Consider the following 19,325-nt stretch of genomic DNA (forward strand, 5'->3'; position numbering starts at 1 on the left):
ATAATGAGGCAAAAAGCTTCAGAGGCACGATTGAAATAGTATATCAAGATTCAGGAGTGGTACAATTCCAAATCATTCCACTCCGTTGGAATCACAAAATAGAAAATTGATCAAACTTCAATTTTGGTGCTCATATTTGAAACCAGTATTAATTATGTTTTTCTACAAAAATCCTTCTTATTTTATTATAAGTTAAAATGATTTAACTTTTTCAAAAAAAAATTATTATCAATTTGATACTGGTATAAGTTGTTTATTTGAACACTCAAAAGTGTTTATTACCGATGTCACATGGAATAAGTCAATAAGTTGTTTTTATAAACAATCTCAAACACCCCCTTAAGTTTCAACTGATTTCGTCTATAAAAATTTTAAAACTTGGATTTGGGTTTTTATATTTATTAATTTTTCAACGATTTTGATCTTTTTATCTACTGGTTGTTAACTTTTTCTGTTAAATCCAGTTAAATGAGGGGTATTTTGTTATTTTCACTATTTATTTAATTTTATATTAGAATATAAAAACACACTGTAGTTTTAATTTTTCACTGTAAAAACACAAAAAAAGATAACCGTCACTTTTTCGTTTTTTTTTTACAATTTAAAATTAAAAATATAATATGTTTTTTTATGTTAATACAATTAAAATAGTGAAAATGACTAAAATATCTCTTATTTAGTTAGATTTAATGGAGAAGGTTGACATTCGTCATATAAAAGGACCAAAACCGTTGTGGATTGACAAACGTGGGAAACCAAATCCGAGTTTTTAAAATTTACAGACAATATCATTGAAATTTGCAAACATTAGGGACCAAAATTGAACTTTACTAAAAGAACCAATATCTTTTTAACAAAGTGAATTATATTCATACCTCTTTAACGGGCTATATGATAGTTGTTGAATGGTTTTGTACAAAATGATTAAGAGACTCTTATAAGATATGCAAAATGAAATATAATTGTTTGGTAATTATTCAGAATGAAATTAGGATGCTGAATGGTTAAGTAAGGCCCAAGATACAAAATCATTCAGATGATTTTATAACCATTAAGAGACATATTCTTTTTGCCCAAACAAGATTCATCGCTTATCGATACAGAGGTTGTCTCTTAATGAAACTATTAAAAAGTAAACAAACAACCTCCAACATAACTATAGAGGTACGTAAGTGAGATAATGGTGGTAAGAACTATGTGCATGGAAGTGAGGGCATGAATAACAACCTCTTTACAAAAAAAAAGTATTTTAACACAGACTATAAATGCAAAATAATAATATTTTAAAAACTGAAAGGTTTTATTTGTACTGATAATTTTGTCTGATAAGTATTTTTAATAACAAAAATTTAAATATTTTATAATATAGTATATAAATTAATTAATTTTAATAATATGAAAACAGTGTCGTATGCAACAATTTACTCGGTAAGCTAATTGGGTAAGAGTTGTCGTCCTCACTTACCGAGTAAGACTCATTGTCCCTGTTGCTCTTACGGAGTAAGATTATTTGTTATTGTCATGTTCATCCGATAAGGTAATGTGACTTGGTAAGTGCTTACTGGATAAGCTTGGGAAATCGGGGTCCCATGCCACTGAAACTAACAAATTAAAAAGGTCTAAGAAGTGAATGAAAAAAGTGTCTTGATGGCACCATTGTCACACTATAGCAACATTTCACCTTAAACACTCGTATGGGGTTAGTGGAATGTGGCAGACGCGTCTTGTCGTTATGGCATACGTCGTAGAACACAGCTTCTAACATTCAACGACAATCAATATTTAAAAAAAAAAATACGAGTTTTGACTCTTCTATGATCATGATATTAAATTTGACTCACACCAATATCCAAACAATGTTTTACTTTTATTATAACGATCCAAAAAACATCTCTAAAAGGGCGTTTTTGGTTTGCAGGATTCTGATGGAATTCGAAAGAATTGGAATGATCAATTTCTATTGACCAAATTCAGTTCAGGCTCTTGGTTGACCTATAGACTGGAATTGAATCTCATTCACGGATTTGGTCACTCCATCACAATTGAGAAGGAATTCAATGTCATTCTATTTTCTCAAAAGACAAAATTATCCTCATCTCCCCTACTTGATCTGAACCACCGCCGACCCACCACCGCGCTTACAACCGCCGCCGCTGACCACAACCGTGTTGAGATACAAGAGTCATATACTCAGCGGAAATTAACCATATCCTTCCAAGAATCCATATGAAAACGGGATAGGATGGGTGTTTCAAAATTTTACCAGTACGAGCAACAACCTTTTGATGTTGTATGTGAATCTATGCAAGAAATTCAGCCTGTTTCCTCCACGATATCCAGACAAACGCCCCAAATCCAGTCGACATCCTACGTCGAATGAGGAGATCGTCTTTTTTCCCAAATGCTAGATACGGTCTCCAACTTCTTGGAGGAAAGGAATAACAACTTGCAAGGGATGTAGAGAAAAAGAGGATCCTATGAACGTTTCGACAGAAAGAGTGGCCCAATCCTTTTAGAAGATCCCAAATCTTCTAAAGATATTGCTTTTCCTTACACACCATCATGTTGACAAGTCTCGATTTGTCAATCATGTCCCTCAAAGAATCTGATTTCATAAAAACGTATGAAACAAGACTCTAATAAGACAAAATAATTAAGCTCTTTTAATTATTTATTCTCCTTATTCAGATATACATTTATGCGTGTGACCCATTGAGACTTTATCACGTTGCTAATAACTGTAAAATCCTATTTACAGTTATCAATGAAGAGCGACATCTAGCAATACATCATCATTACCCAAATGATAAAAAAGTTTGATGGTTCAGCTAACCAACAAACTGTGTGATCATTATCAGTGTACAAACTTATGTCCCTTTGTTCAGATATCCGGATCGAACACGAGGCATATATGTGTCATCCTCGTTATGTATGATTCTTAGTTTCTCGATTCCGGATAATACTGATGAGACAAATATCGGTATCATGTAACTGATTATCAATATCCTATACTGATCATCTGAACATGCATGCACTTTTTAAATACTATTTAATCGAGGGCTGAGGGATATCACTCTCGTCATATAAGACAAACAAATTTTATCTTGATCCATGTTGGTACTACTAAGTGATACGTGATATATCCAACAACCATTCTGTCACCCAGTTACATAATGATTAGAATCAATTATTAAAGTACACCATTCACACAAAGCATGATCTCAAGTCAAAGGACTAACTGTACAATGACCGCATAAGAAACGTCTATGACACTCATGTAACATCCAATGAAACGTTCTCATAGTGAGTCACGTCCGGTACACAATATCCTATCTTGTACCCATATGTGGATTATATATCTATATATGAATTCCTTCATATACTAGTTGTATCGTATTAATTCAGCCTAAACCTAAATTAACAATTGACTAGGGAAATTTTAGAATACAATATTCTAAGGTTATTATTACATTTAGGTATAACCCAGGATAATACATAAACATAATAATTGGATAATGTCTTTTATTAATTAATAAGATGACACAATATCCAAACATAATCATCCAATGATTGGATTTTGGGCATACACAGTAACAAGTCAACCATCGTCGACCACTACTATTCTGAACCACCACTGATCTGAACTAGTGTCGACCACTGGTGTGAACTACCGCCGACCACCACCTATCTGAAACACCTTTGACACCACCGCCAACCACCAACGATCTAAACCACATTAATTAGATTTTGGTTTCAAAGTTTTCGAAAAAGAGTATTTTGGTCATTTACCAATATTTCATTTCAATTCCAAAGCTACATTATGTAAACCAAACAGATAGATTCCAAGTCCATTCACGAATTTCATTCCAATGTTTGTGAACCAAACAGGTGGTCACATCTGATAACGTTTCATTCCAATTTCTTCAAAGTCAAATTCTTTCAACAAATTATATTTTATCCAAAAACATTATGCGAACCAAACACCCCCTAATATTTTTATGAAAAATAGATACAACACTAACTTTTGATGATAAAATACAAGATTATCTATTTAAGTCTTAACTTTAAGTAAGTGATAATATAATTTAGAGTTACATCAAATATTTTATGACTAAACTATAAATTTGGTTCATGTAGTTTATCGAAAATAACAATTTTTCGTTCTTACAGTTTCGAAACTATAAGATAATCACCATGTTTCCAAAAACATCTGGATTTGGTCTCTCCCTCCAACGGCTGTTAAAAAATTTCTATTAAACGGGAGACATTTTCGTCATCTTATCGATTTCTTTCGTCTTTTACCAAATCAAAATCAATGTTATGATTTCGGTCCCTATGGTTTTTTATTAGATCAAATGATAAAAGAACGAAATTGTCCCTCGGTTAACGATTTTTTTAACATCATTACAGGAAAAGACCAAATCCGAACGTTTTTATAATCTACAATAGTTATCTTATAATTTTATAACTATAAGGAAAAAAAATGTTATTTTCAACAAACTACAAGGACTAAATTTGTAGTTTACTCTTATTTTAAAAAGAGGCCTCCAAAGACATCAAGACTTGTCGTTGTCTTGCTTTGGAAGCGAATCCTTGATTCCCTCAAAATTCGTGACATCCCAAAATTCCAAATTCTCGAAGCATATTCGTATTACATATTAAACTCAATTATGGATTTATATAAGATATATCTTTATTTTAATATTTTGTTTTATTTTTAGTCTCTGTTGATATAAAATAGTTATATGGTTTTGAAAAAAATAATGTTTTTATTTTTGAATAATTTTTTTTAAAGATATCATAAAAATTTGAAAAAATATATCGATATTAAAATCAAATTAACTATTTAAAAGTTCTCTTTTTTTAACAATTTTTTAAATTATTTAATTTAAGTATAATAGCGAAATAATTTATTTTTGGCGTAACAATATAATTTTTATAAAGATAATGATTATGTTATAACTCAATGATTATCCGGATTATATTTTAGATTTTTTATATTTAAAATGAGATGTTTATCATATATTTGATTATATTTATCTGCATTTAGTTATATGAATTCAAAAATTGAGCTTTAATAAGTTGTACTTACGCACAAAGCCTTAAATTTTAAGTATATGCATTAATAAACAGTACTCCATGCATAAAAAAATAATTTTTAAGAGTTTTTATCAAATACTTTATAATATAGTATATATATATAATTTATATTATATTATATCCTTTTGTGTATAACTGGACGCCTTCCTCTCTATCTTATATTTGATTAACATATTATATTTGATTTTAATCAACTTTCATATTTTATAACTAAACTCTTGCCACCACACACTATTGAAAATTAAATGGTAAATTGCATGAAAAAGTAATGTATATTATGAGTAACGTACTTTTAAAATTTCCATTTTGGTAGCTAAGATGTAAAGTTTTTAAACATTTAAGTACTCGGGTAACCTGCTGAAACATTAACTGGTTATCATGCTGATGTGGTGAGTGATACGATGAAATTGGTTGAATAACAATTTAATACTGAGTTGGATACCATATCACTCGCCACATCAACATGGTGACTGGTTAATGCTTCAATCGGTTAACCGGATACTTAAATGTTTAAAACTTTACATTTTAGGTACCGAAATAAAAGTTTTGAAAATACATTATCTAAAATAGAAATCAAGTTAAAATACGTTAATTTCCCATGCGATTGTGTTTTACTATTTCCTGGATTTTAGTGTTAAAGGTTTATGAAAACTTAAATGTTTATATAGAGGGGTATAAACAAAATTGCTTTGTTTAAATATGTGCTTTTTTAAACAAAAAATCATACCTAAATTTAGAGCATTTTCAATATGTTTTTTAAAATAAAGAAAACAGTATTTTTTTTACAGATTTTTCCTTCAACAGATTCTTTAATTTTTTAAAATTGAAAAAAACATAAAATAGTGTGAAAATTTCTAAATTTGGAGAACTACCAAAAATTATTACCGTAAGAGAGAAACAACTTTTTTTATATTTCCGCCAATAAAACATCCCCACATATTTTCCGAAATGCATAATCAAAAGTCAAAATCTCTAAAAAATTTATGTTCATCTTCTGCATTTTAGAGATTACAATATTAATTATATCTATACTATATTATAAAGCATTTGACAAAAACTCTTAAAAACCATTTTTATGCATGAAGTACTGTATATTGATGCATATTACTTAAAATTCAAAATTACAAGTAAATTATGTATAAGTATAACTTATTAAAATTTCATGTTTGAATTCGTGTAACTAACTGTGGATAAACATAATCAAATAGAGGATAAACATCTTATTTTAAAATATAAAAAATTTAAAATATAATTAGAATAATTATCGAGTTATAACAAAATAACTAATTATTATCTTTATAAGGAAATTATATTATTAAACCAAATATAAATTACTTCGTTATTAACCCTAAATTAAATTAATAAAAAAATTGAATTAAAAAACTACACAAAAAATAGGAATTTTAAATAGTTAAATTGATACCAATATCGTTATATTTTTGTCAAAATTTTATTATATCTTCAAATTTATATTTTATTCAAAAATAAAAACATAATCACTTTTCTAAAATCATATAAGACCATATTATATCATCGATTGAGATAAAAAAAATAAGATGAAATATTAAAATCAAGATGTATCTCGCTGCATTACGCGAGTACCCTTCTAGTTATTAAAAATATTATTTTCTTTCTCCTGAACATTAAATTTCAAGAAATCTCGTTGGTCGAAAGAATAAAAAAACCATTCTCTTTTTTTTATGCAATCTTTATTGGAAAGTTCTTTAAATTTATCGAATTTCACCATTTCTCTCGTATTTTATCCGTTTTAGATACAGTTTTGGAGAATCTCTTGAGCAAAAATCTCCAATTTAGAGAATTTGTTGAAGATGCTCCAAAAAACCTTTAACAGATTGAATTTAATTCTTTTGATAGTTTGGGTATTTTTGAAAGTTATCAAATGCATGATTCGTCTTTTGATTTATACGATATCATTCCATTTTTAAATGCATCCATGGTAGGTATGGTAATGGGGCGGGGACCCCAATCCCCGTTATGGATCCCCCATCTCTGTCTCCATCCCCATTGGTGAATTTGATCACATCCCCATCTCCGTTCCCAACAAGGAACGGAGATTCCCGACAGAGAAACGATGATTTTTTTTTCCTGTTTGTGCAAGTTCTTTTTAAATCTAATGTGTGAGACGTTACACATGTTTAAATCTCACATTTTTTTAATAAATCTAAAATAAAAGGGAATTTAATTTAATACAAAAAATATACGTTATCATATAATAACTAAAATAACTAATAAATCGAAAACCAAACGAAATTAAATTTAATCTAAAAAAATTAACGTCACATGTACCAAAAAATATTAAGTAATATCCACCACATCTAGTAATATCCAAAATATATTGAAATAAAAATTACCATTTTCCGATTTAATAGAAATAAATAATATAATTTATTAATATATATATATATATATATATATATACGGATACGGTGCGGGGAGTGCGATACCCGTCCACATCCTCATCCCCGGTTTGAGCCAAACGGGGATCCCCGTCCTCGGGACCCGGTTTAACGGGGAATCCACGTTCCCAACGGAGATGGGTGGATCGGGTTCCCGACGGGTTGGCGCCAATTCTCATGCCTAATCCATGGTGTTAAATGTTAATGACATTATTAAAGAATTTTCTTCCTACTTCATTTTTCTCGGTTATTAAACTTCATGACCTTGTAGTAAACCCTTGCAAATTATTTATGACTCGACGACTCTTTTTCCTGTTACTGTTTCTGCAGGTTGTTTTTGTTGTATACACTGTGACAATCATGTGTTATGTGTATTGATAAACACACACACAGAGATACAAGAACGTGGCTCACGGAACAACGTATCTCCAGATGCTCTTGTTGAGCTAAATGCCAATCGTATTGCTATGGTAATTTCTCAAAACTAATTCCCACAAAAATGATTTTTGTTTGTGGACTGATGAATATGTTAATATTTAAGATTTGGGTATTGTTGATGATTTCAGCTGACTCGAAAGAATTTGACATATATGAATGCTCTTATTAGGTAACACTGACATTGTGTCGTTGCACACTTGTTTTAGCACTGGAATAATCGACATGCACCCCGACATATGAGATGTTTGTGATGAAAATAAGCTTGCCCGCAAAGTGTTTTATCGGCAAATTCCGCTACAAGAATATGTTTTTGGTGAATTTCTGGCTGGTAAACCCCGACTCTTATCGGGTTTGAAGAACAAGAAAAAGGGTAAATGATTTTCATTTGGTTATATGGATTAATAGTAAACCGAAAAAGATAAATCTGCTAAATCACAAAAAGAATTAAAAGTTCGTCAATTTTTTTGAAATATTGTTAGGTTCAATTTTGCCTATGCTATCTATACTATATTATAGAACATTTGATAAAAATTCTTAAAAAACTATTTTTTATGCATGAAGTATTGTTTATTGATGTATATTACTTTAAAATTCAAGATTACAAATAAATTGTGCGTAAGTACAACTTATTAAAGCTTCATGTTTGAATTCGTATAACTAACTACAGATAAACATAGTCAAATACAAGATAAACATTTCATTTTAAATATAAAAAAACTAAAATATAATTAGAAAAATAATTGAGTTCTAACAGTTATCCTTATAAAAAATTATATTATTAAATCAAAAATAAATTACTTCGTTATTAAATCAAAAATAAATTATTTCGTTATTAAATCTAAATTAAATTATAATAAAATATTAAATTAAAAAATTACACAAAAAAAAGAACTTTTAAATGGTTAATTTGATACTAACATTGATATATTTCTTTGCGAAATTTTATGATATCTTCAGATTTATATTTTATTCAAAAATAAAAACATTATCATTTTCTTAAAACCACATAAAAACCGTATTATAACATCTACAAAAAAACAATAAAATAAAACATTAAAATCAAAATATATCTCGCTGTATTGCACGAGTACCGAGTACCCTTCTAGTTATTAGTAATAAAACAAGTGATCAATTGGAAAGTGAATACTATTTAGAGGACTATAAATGTCAATTTTCATTTTATAAGATAAATTCTACAAAATTAATCAATAGCAAGGGACCATTCTTATAAATTCTACAGCCTCCTTTTAGGGTAGAAACAAAAAAGTGGACGTTATATTCCCGCCATTAATCCAATGCCTCAACGAGTGGCACGATGTCCAACAGCGTATCGATCCCCAATATCTCTGACGAAGAGAAGGGCCAAGAAACCAACGACGACTACGTTCGGAGGACAAGATCCAAATTCCGAAGGATTCACAATAAATTAGGGCATCGTCATCGTACGAGAAACAACTGGATTTTCCATGGAGTAGTGAGAAAGCTGAGAAAATGGTGGACGATTCCTTTAGTCCTCCTATCCGCCGGATTGTTCGTGTACGAGGCTTCTACGATATGGAAAAAGTTTAAAGAACCGCCTGGATCAGAGCGGAATACGGTGCCCACTACTCGTATTGTTCATGGCGTTAGAGAACGTAAGCATTATTAAGATGTTTATGTGTATATCGTTTTAGGGTTTTAGTTTCTTTACATTATCTTTTTTTAGCGCGGCCCGTTGGTAATAAACAAGTGAAATTGTGCTGTTATGCATGGATGGATTTGAAATGAGGAAAATTATGCCTTTTTAATTTTCCCGTCGATTGAAGTAGAGATCATTCCTAGTAGGTGCAGGGTATCAAAGGGATGAACTATGCATGCTTACAGAGTCTTGGGTAGTTGGGTGAATATATCAATCTCTCTGGAATTGCATTCAATCAAAATATGAAGTTTTGACTTGTTTTGTAAATTATGAAATTGGAAAAATGGGACTATTGAAGTGGAAGTCAAAAGGGGTATCCTATTCATCAAATCAAGATAATTTTGCATCAAATGGTAGGTTATCCATCATTTTTTGTTCGTATCTAAACCCACAACTTTAGGCTTGGGTGTTGTGTATAATGCTGCTTTTGTCTGCTTAAAGGAGATCATATATAAGCATGCTATGTTGCCAATTCTTGTTAAACTTCTGGATAATTGCACCCTTTATCAGGTTGCTTGAAGCTATCACCTCCAGAATATATTAAAACACTTCCTTCTTCTTTTGAGAAGTCTGCTTCACCTGTTAAAGAGATTGTGTACATAACGGGGATCAATTCTTCATTTAGTGGTGAGAAAACAACCCTGCTACAGCAGCCGTTTGAAGTCTCAAGGTTCAACAGGTTCACTGGGTTCCAAACATTTTATGAAAGGAATGAAAGTTTTAAGGTTTTGCTTTGAAACTGATATCTTGAAGCTCTCATTTCACTTATCTAAGTTCAGTTCTACACCTCTACTATTGGATTTTAAAACCCCTAAATTTGCAAAAGGATCACCTATGTGTCCTTATACTACATCTTACAACACCCAGTGTTATATTACTGTTAAAGGTGATGTTTCAGGTGGACGAGATAGCTTCTGTACATTGTGGTTTCTACAGTGAGAATGGAGGGTTTAAGGTTTCTGATGAGGACAAGAGTTACATGGAAACATGTCAAATTGTGGTGTCTACTTGCACATTTGGTGGAGGATATGATCTATATCAACCGATAGGAATGTCCAAAGAAACAATAAGAAAGGTTCTCATCCTAAGTGCACAAGTGCATTCATTCTTGAACGCGTCTCAATCATATTATCTTTACATGTTTTACTTGTGAAGCAGGTATGCTATGCTGCATTTTGGGATGAGTTCACACTTAAAACAAAAGAGTTGGAAGGAAGTCATATTGATAATGACCACATGATCGGTAAATGGAGGATTATTGTTGTTAGGGAACTTCCTTTCGTTGACCAACGGATGAATAGTAAAATCCCAAAGGTAACTGAAGTTCCAATGTTCTATTTCCTTCTAACATCCATGTATCTGTACTATATTCATGTCAAACATGTTTTAAATCATAGTGTAGATATAACAATACCATAAAGGACCAAATATCGAATCTTATGTGAGGACACTGGTGGTTAATTATAGTACAAGTATCACATGGCTATTCTGTGTGTTACTTGGTTGTAATTATATACTATGTAAGTTGGGCTGTGTTTGAAGAAATAAGCATCCATCATCCATGTTCATGTGCAATGCATGATCTTGCGCATTACTTCTGAATACATTTAGAAATCATATATAAGAACCATAGCATTTCATAGTTTATTGGAAATTTCACTTCGACTCTATCAACCAATAACGTGGGACCATTAACATGCATGAACCAAATCAACCAATTATAAAGGGATCTTCTTAAAGATGATTAGTAGTGTATTATTCCTGTAGATGTTAGGACATAGATTGTTTCCTCGAGCAAGGTATTCCATTTGGGTGGACTCGAAATCTCAATTACATAGAGATCCTGTGGCGGTTCTGGAAGCACTTCTTTGGCGCACAAAATCAGTACTTGCCATTTCAGAACATGGAGCACGCAGTAGTGTCTATGATGAGGCATTAACTATAGTGCAGAAAAACAAAGAGAAAACAGAAGAAGTAGATATGCAGATCACTCAGTACCGTATGGATGGATTTCCTGAAGTCAAGAGGTTCAATGAACAAAAAGGCATGATTTACTACTGCCTCTTTTTCTAATAGGATATTATGGAAAAATATATTATGGACCATACCTGACATGATCTTATAGTAATCATCAAGCTCATATTTTGGGGCCAGGTTATCACTTGCTTCCTGGGAAGAGCTAGCAACTTATTATTTATGTTTACTTAAAAGCTTACATAGAAGTGATTTACTCTCAATTCTAAAAGAGGATCTTGGCATGATCTGTCTTAAAAGGTTTTTACCTATTGCAGCTTTGGCTGAAGCTTCCATAATAGTGAGGGATCACACTCAACTAACAAACATGTTCATGTGTGCTTGGTTTAATGAAGTGGTTCGTTTCACTGCACACGATCAACTCAGCTTCCCATACGTGATGTGGCGAATGGGAATGCTAAAAGACATCAACATGTATCCTGTCTGCACTCGTAGGGATCTGGTAAATACAACGGGTCACAAGAGGCAGGAAAAACCAAACACAGATGGTGATGTCTAACTATCAGGTATCTCTTTTCTCTCATATGTCCTCATTATGTGAAGTTTTAGATGACTGAACAATTAGGCATTTGGTAATGTATATCTTCTTCAAATCAATTTCCCATGCTCCTGTCCAACATTCATGGAGGCTCACAATTTAAATTTCATATCCGTCAACACATTAGGATTACTTCAAACTCTTTCGCTTAAAAGTTGCAGCTAATTTGCTTCTTGGTTTGTTCTGCATGGTAGAGAAGAAGATGAGGGTTGTTAGGAACATAGTTTATGCATTAACAAAACTATCACCTGAAATATGTTACTTTTATTGCAAGCTCAGTGTTCTGAAATTGAAAAAGCAGTTCATTTTGTTCTTGCTAACTAAAGTCACGTGCTTCCATGAAAAATATAACATACTTTTCAAGAGTGACATTTTCTGTTGGTGTGTCATCAATCATTTTGGTGTGATTGTGATTCACTCGAGATAGATCAGAGGGTGATAAGGCAAGCATAAGTGAGTTAGGAGGTGCACAGTGCACACTCACAAATGTTGCCCCTATCATCTTAGATTGCCATAAGTCTGGGTAGAGTAATCAGAGATTTGATCCTTCTGATCAGAGTTCTGAAGTTACCTTGAAAATTGGCTGTCTGAAGTCTGGACTGTGCAATCAGACTTAAGGCTCATGCGTCCAGACTTGGGAAAATTGATCAAGTCCTTAACTCTGGACCATAGAGTAAGAGATCTGGACTTTGCGTCCAGACTTGTGATTTGTGAAATTGACGTCCGTAACTCCGGACTGTAGAGTCAGACTTAGGGGACGTTTACTACCAAATCACATTACCTTACCCGGTAAGAGCGAGACAAGGACCAAAAGTCTTACCCGGTAAGTGAGTGCGACAACTCTTACTACGGTAAGCGCTTACCGGGTAAATTGTTGCATACAATGTCGTTTTGGTGGACTAAAATCTTACCTGGTAAGTAAATAATAGTGTGAAATTTTACCGGTAAGCACTTGCCTGGTAAGTGTTTGATAAACGGCCCCTTAGTTTCTCTGCAATCAGATTTAGACCCAATAGAGTCCGAGTTCGGGTACATGGAGTCAGACTTCGGTCCTGGAACTCTGATTCGGTTGTAACTGCTCTTCAATCTTATCCATTAACTGTTATAACTAGGGCTGTAAACGAACCGAACGAACACGAACGGAGGTTTGTTCATGTTCGTTCGTTTAACTTAACCGAACAAACGAACGAACACGAACGGTAAACGAACGAAAATATTTGTGTTCGTATTCGTTCGTTCAGAAATCAGGTGTGTTCGTGTTCGTTTATATTCGTTCGTTAACATGTTAAACGAACGTAAACGAATGAACATAAACGAACGGGCTAAACAAACATAAATAGATATTATTTGAATTCAAAGTAAATAAATAAAAGACTATATATTAAATTTGATATATAAACAAACAAATATAAACGAACAGTAAATGAACGAATGTTCACGAACATAAATGAACGAACAAGACTCTTGTTCATGTTCATTCGTTAAACTAAACGAACAAAAAAAATTGTTCACGTTCGTTCATTTATTAAATAAACGAACATAAACGAACTTCCCGCAGAACGGTTCGCTGAACGTTCAGTTCGTTTACAACCCTAGTTAATAGTTATAACCGCCCATAACTGTCGATCTCTCATATAAGTATGTAATCCTAGAATCTGGGGTGTATATAATCTTGACTTTCACAGCCTTTGAAAATAGAGAAATTCTTGAGAATTATCCCAATACTAAATTTGTGAACCCAAGGTTGTTAGGGTCGAATTATTGTATTTGGAAAGTGTTCTACACACGATCTTTTGAGATTATCCAGTCACTTATCATCTCCGTATCCCTATTCTTAACATTTTCAAAACTGCGAGTTACGTTAGTCCAATTTTCTCTAGGTTCCCTGTTAACGGCTCATAGATTATCTACAACTTTGCCGAGGCTACCAGAACTTAACATTTAGATAAATCTAGTTGATAATTCTTCCCTGCCCCTATGTTCTTATTCATTTCTACCCATGTTCATGCTTTACATTAGTCTAGCTCCGCTATACATTGTTAGAAACCGATGTAAATGGCCAACTTTTACAATTGTCTTGTGCTCAAACTATATTTACAATTAATAATTACAAATTACCTGAGAAGTACTACAATTGACACCATCATTCGTACCATTGTCAGGGATGTCAAGAAGTTCAGCTGTTTTTCTTATGAATCCATCCACATTAATTAGTTGAGTTTAGTCATCAATCCAAAGGTTATATGTCAAAATTGTTTGAAAGCCATAATACTTTCTCATTTCAGGACAATTCACTAAACAAGATGGGTTTTGAAGAAGGTCAACTCTACTCCAATAACGATACTTGCTTTTGTATGTGCAACAAGTATGGTCTAAAGGAAGCTTGCTGCAAATACAGACGAAATAATGCAAACTCAAGTGAGGGTCTTGCATCTCCATTTCTAACCTTCCAGATTGATTTTAGATATGTATCATCTTGTAGTGTCTGATTCTATTGTGGCCTGAAAATCTGATATAGCATCTCAGTATCCGGCTCTTGCTAGTTGAGGTTTGGTTGCTCAACCCCTTACCAGAACCAACGGTATTTTTCAATTCAGAAGCTTTAGCTGTACATAGGAGGTATTGATAGCCTTTCTGTTTCATTACAGTTGTAATAAAATCCATATTTAACACAGATCAACTAAAATGTTGAACCAGTAGCTAATAGTTTCAAATACCCTTTGATCAATCATGCTCATATGTTTGATATCACCTTTGAATTGTAATTATGTTTTATAGCTAAACTTGGTTTAATTATAAATGTTGTCCATTTTTATCTTCTTACTATTAAGTGTTGGACTTATGTCCCACATAGGAGAAACAGAAATCTGTATCACTTTTATATGCTTTTACCAAATGGGCTTGGTCACTTGGTCTGGACATTGGGCCTCATGGGCTTAGGGCTTCCTTGAAATTCCATATTTTTTATTTAATTAATTTTACTTTATTTTGGTAATTTTAATTAACTAATTTCGGATAAGATTTGACTTCTTTTGGCAGTTAAATATAGTTAAAGGGGAAATGTACAAGTACCTAAAAATATAATGATTTCAGTGATCTTTCCTTGTTTTTACTTTTGTCCATCCATCGTGGAAATATACGCTATTCATCAGATTCAAGTTTCTTGTAAAACTTGAATTGATAGTTGCATCCTGAACTGAAGACAACACGATCGGGGACATATATATGTTTTAGGACACTGAAATCTACATCAAAGGCTTCTACAATCAATCAAGTTAGTGATTTTCTCTCCTGTTTGATCAATTTATCATGTTGTGTTGTTATATATGTACTTACTTTAAAATGATTTGCTGTTTTTGTGTGCGTGTCTATATATATACATATATATAGGGTCAGGTTTAGTGGAAAATTGAAAAAAATGAAAGACTGAGGAACACCCTAGTAGGCTGGTAACCATTTGTATGGTATGCACATATGGATACAAGTAATTGGTAATTAATTTTCCGGTATGCACATGTGCATAAAAACTAAGAAAATTACTTGTATGCACATGTGCATATCCTACAGATAAACGGTTATTAGGGTGTTTCTCAGTTTTTCAATTTTTTGGGTTTCCTTCTGAACCTCACTCTCTCTATATATAATATATATATATATATATATATATATATATACACGCACACACGAATCATGTGGTCTTATCTTCCGTTCTAACATTAAGAACTATAATATCCTATCAACATTCATATTAAAAATTGTTGAAACCACATCATAAATCCTAACAATGTTATGTAAATACTTCATTCAAAGTCTTCCATTCCTGCAATTACTATCATGTTGTACGCGATTATTGATCCGATCCCGAGTTATCGGGTATCACAACTTGTTGGGACCAATGAAACCCCAATTCCCACATGCTAATTACACCCTCTAATCCTCTATTTCCACAAATGAATTTGCTTCAAGTATTGTTGAACTCAAGATTTTGTCACATGTATGCTTGCATGAAATATGGGACCTGTACAAACTCCCAAGAAGGTCTGATACTACTACTGTGTGAGTGTGTATGTGTTTTTTTTTTGAATTAATAATTATGAAATTAAATAAGAAATTATATAAAATAAACCATCTTATTTTCTGTGTCATTTCAGCTTAGAAAGTGGTAAAATGCAGGTGAAGAAGAAGAAGAAGAAGAAAAAAAAAAAGAGGAGAATCAGCATGGATGGGGAAAAAGGGTTGTGTTCCCAAGATTTACAAAGATTCCAAGATTTCATTAATGGATTGGAGTTCTGTTTTTTCCATTGGTTCTTCCAATGTCTTCAAGATTCGGTTTTAGCTTTGTCTTTTTATTCATAAATAATTAATACAAGTACAAGGTTGGTTGACTTGGTTCAACGTTTCGGGTTTTTACGGAAACAGTTATTTGGGTTTTTTTTTTTTTTTTTTTTTAGTATAGGTCAAGTCTGTATATATCTGATCTCCAAGAATTTACATTTAAGTGAGATTTATTGGATCTGTTTGATATGTTTTGGTTTATGCGATTGGTTTAATGATAAATAATTTATAGTCTCGTGAAAGAAGATATTTTTGGGTCTGTCTAGTTCGATGTTATCAATTTTAGTCCCGAGTCACACCAATCTTCTACGGCAGAGGTTTATTCCGTTCAAGTATGTAGTCATGAACAAGAGGTATGGGTTCTATTTTATTAGGCGGTCAAACGTCGGATATGTCGTACCATTTTTTTTTAGGAGAAGGTTGTATTGTGTTCGGGTATGTGTAGCCGTGAACAAGATCAGTGGTGGATCCAGGATTCTTGTCGAGCAGGTGCACCTTTAAGGTGGATCAAAGACCTGCAAAGTCACTCGATGTGGTTTTAGCCAGATTTCACTAATTCGAGTGATTTTGATTAAGTTTTTTGGTTGATTTCGTGGGCTGTTTTCAGTTTTTTTTTTGGTTAGTTCCGAAAGACTTTTTCGGTTTTTTGGTTGATTATGAGGGACTTTTTTGGATTTTTTGTTGATGTTCGTTGTATTTTTCTGATATCTCGGAGCACCTCTTCAACTTTTAGCTAGTCCACCTTTCATTGTCCAGATTTTTTTCCTTACGAATTAAGATTGAGCGGGTGCAACCTGCTTGGTCTCCAATAGGTTTGCCCCTGAGTTATAATTTTGTTTCTAACTAATATGTATATTAGACTTGTTCATTTGATTAAGGGGCCGTTTACCTAAACATTTATCCAGTAAGTGCTTACCGACAAAATTCAACACTATCACTTACTTATCGGATATAATTTTAGTACACTAAAACGACATCCCAATAAGACTCTCTGTCCTTGCCTTTGTTCTTACTGAGTAAAATTCTTATTTTTTGTCTACATTCATCCGATAAGGTAATGTGCCCCTAAGACTTCTTATAATAACAACAAAAAAACAGGTCATTGATTCAGTTGGTAAAGGGGCGAAGCGATTTTTCCCAAATACAAGAAAGATCTTGGCTTTGATCCCAAGCCCCTGCTAGCATCAAACCGATATGTAAGCCATAAAATATTCTTTCATATTAGTGTTCTTGAAGGCTGGTTCTGTTTGGATCTCAACTGGAATTATCAGTAATCAACTTTAAATATTATCTTTTATATATAATGAATTAATGAATTATATAAACAGAAAAAGAAAATCGCTCTTAAAAAATATTGTTTTTCATTTTTTTTTATTAACCTGGATATCCAACCCGCTATGCGAGTCGCTAATCCCAGGGCGACCACCTGTTTTTCAGGTAGTCCGGAGTCACCGCATTTGAACCTCCGTGGCCACAAGAGGATTTCTGTGACCTCCTGACATTTTTGACATTTGAAGCCAAACTCAAATTAATCAGACACCATCCTTGACATATCTCTTAAAAAATATTGTTTTTTATTATATTTAAATAAAATTAAAGTTTGACCTTCCAAGAGAAAATAATGGACAAAAAGGTCAAGAAAACAATGCTAACCAAATTTAGCAATGGCAAATTTTTTATATAAATATTATTTTGAAGGAAAAAGACATTATTTATTTTATAAAATAATTAAATATATATTAATGATAGTGGTATTTTTGTAATGAAGAAAAGCTAGAGAAGTTTGACCTTCCATAGAAGAGAAAAACAAAGGACAAAAAGGTCAAATGACAAATGGAATCTTCTTCTAATCCAACACCCCACACACACACATCAAACATTTAAATTTTGTCTTTAAGCATGTCTGTCATCTTTACTCACTAATCAATACTATTTCACTCCCCTATAAAACACACACATACATACATACATATATATATATATATATATATATATATATAAAATAGAGGGAGTTAATAATAACCCTTCTAGATTATACAATGCAACTCATTTATCTATCATTCTTTTTATTTATTTATTTTAATTAACAATAGTTACAACTGATTAAATGATAACTGTTGACGATTAAATAGACACTCCTAATTTGATTGTAAGAGTTATAAAAATGTAAAAGGTTATTACCCCCCTCTCTCTTTCTCTCTCTCTCTCTCTGTCTCTCTTTCTCTCTCTCTCTCTATATATATAGATTATATATATAGAGAGAGGGGGGGGGGTTAAATCAAATGAGACCACAAAAAAGTTATAAACCCGTGAGAACCTGCTAAAAAATGTTTTTTTTGCATGTTCCTTTTCATCATTTAAGATATTGTTTCACATATATTTGTTTTATACTGTAATAGTTTTATATGCATTTGTTTCACATTATGAAACTTCTTTTTCATGTATTTTTCGTTTCATCAAGTGAACCCCAAAAAAAGTTTCATATAAATTTTTTTCACCATACAAACACAAATATATGTGAAATAATAGCTAAAATCAGTCTTTGATGAAAAAAAACCATGAAAAAATATATTTTTATATCGGTTCTCACGGTTTTATAACTTTTTTGTGGTTCTCTTTTGAAAATCATATATATATATATATATATATATATATTTATTTATTTGAGAACCATATATTGTGATAACTATTATCGTAAGGTATAGTAATTCTCCATCTAATGCTAGAATTTAATATATTGATTAACATATATTTGTTTCATATGTATTCGATTCACAATGTTCGA

General features: G+C 32.0%; 1 protein-coding gene across 1 annotated transcript; it reads left to right on the forward strand.

Moving 5' to 3' along the window:
* Positions 1-9,270: 9,270 nt before the first annotated feature.
* On the forward strand, positions 9,271-12,166 carry LOC112500516. The gene is made up of 6 exons (XM_025104016.1): positions 9,271-9,589; positions 10,144-10,358; positions 10,532-10,708; positions 10,792-10,947; positions 11,401-11,677; positions 11,925-12,166. Exons 1-6 carry the CDS (start codon positions 9,271-9,273, stop codon positions 12,164-12,166), a joined length of 1,386 nt encoding a protein of 461 aa, XP_024959784.1.
* Positions 12,167-19,325: the final 7,159 nt, after the last annotated feature.

This window comes from Cynara cardunculus (genome assembly GCF_001531365.2).
Source record: "Cynara cardunculus var. scolymus isolate 2C chromosome LG 17, CcrdV1, whole genome shotgun sequence".
NCBI lineage: Eukaryota > Viridiplantae > Streptophyta > Magnoliopsida > Asterales > Asteraceae > Cynara > Cynara cardunculus.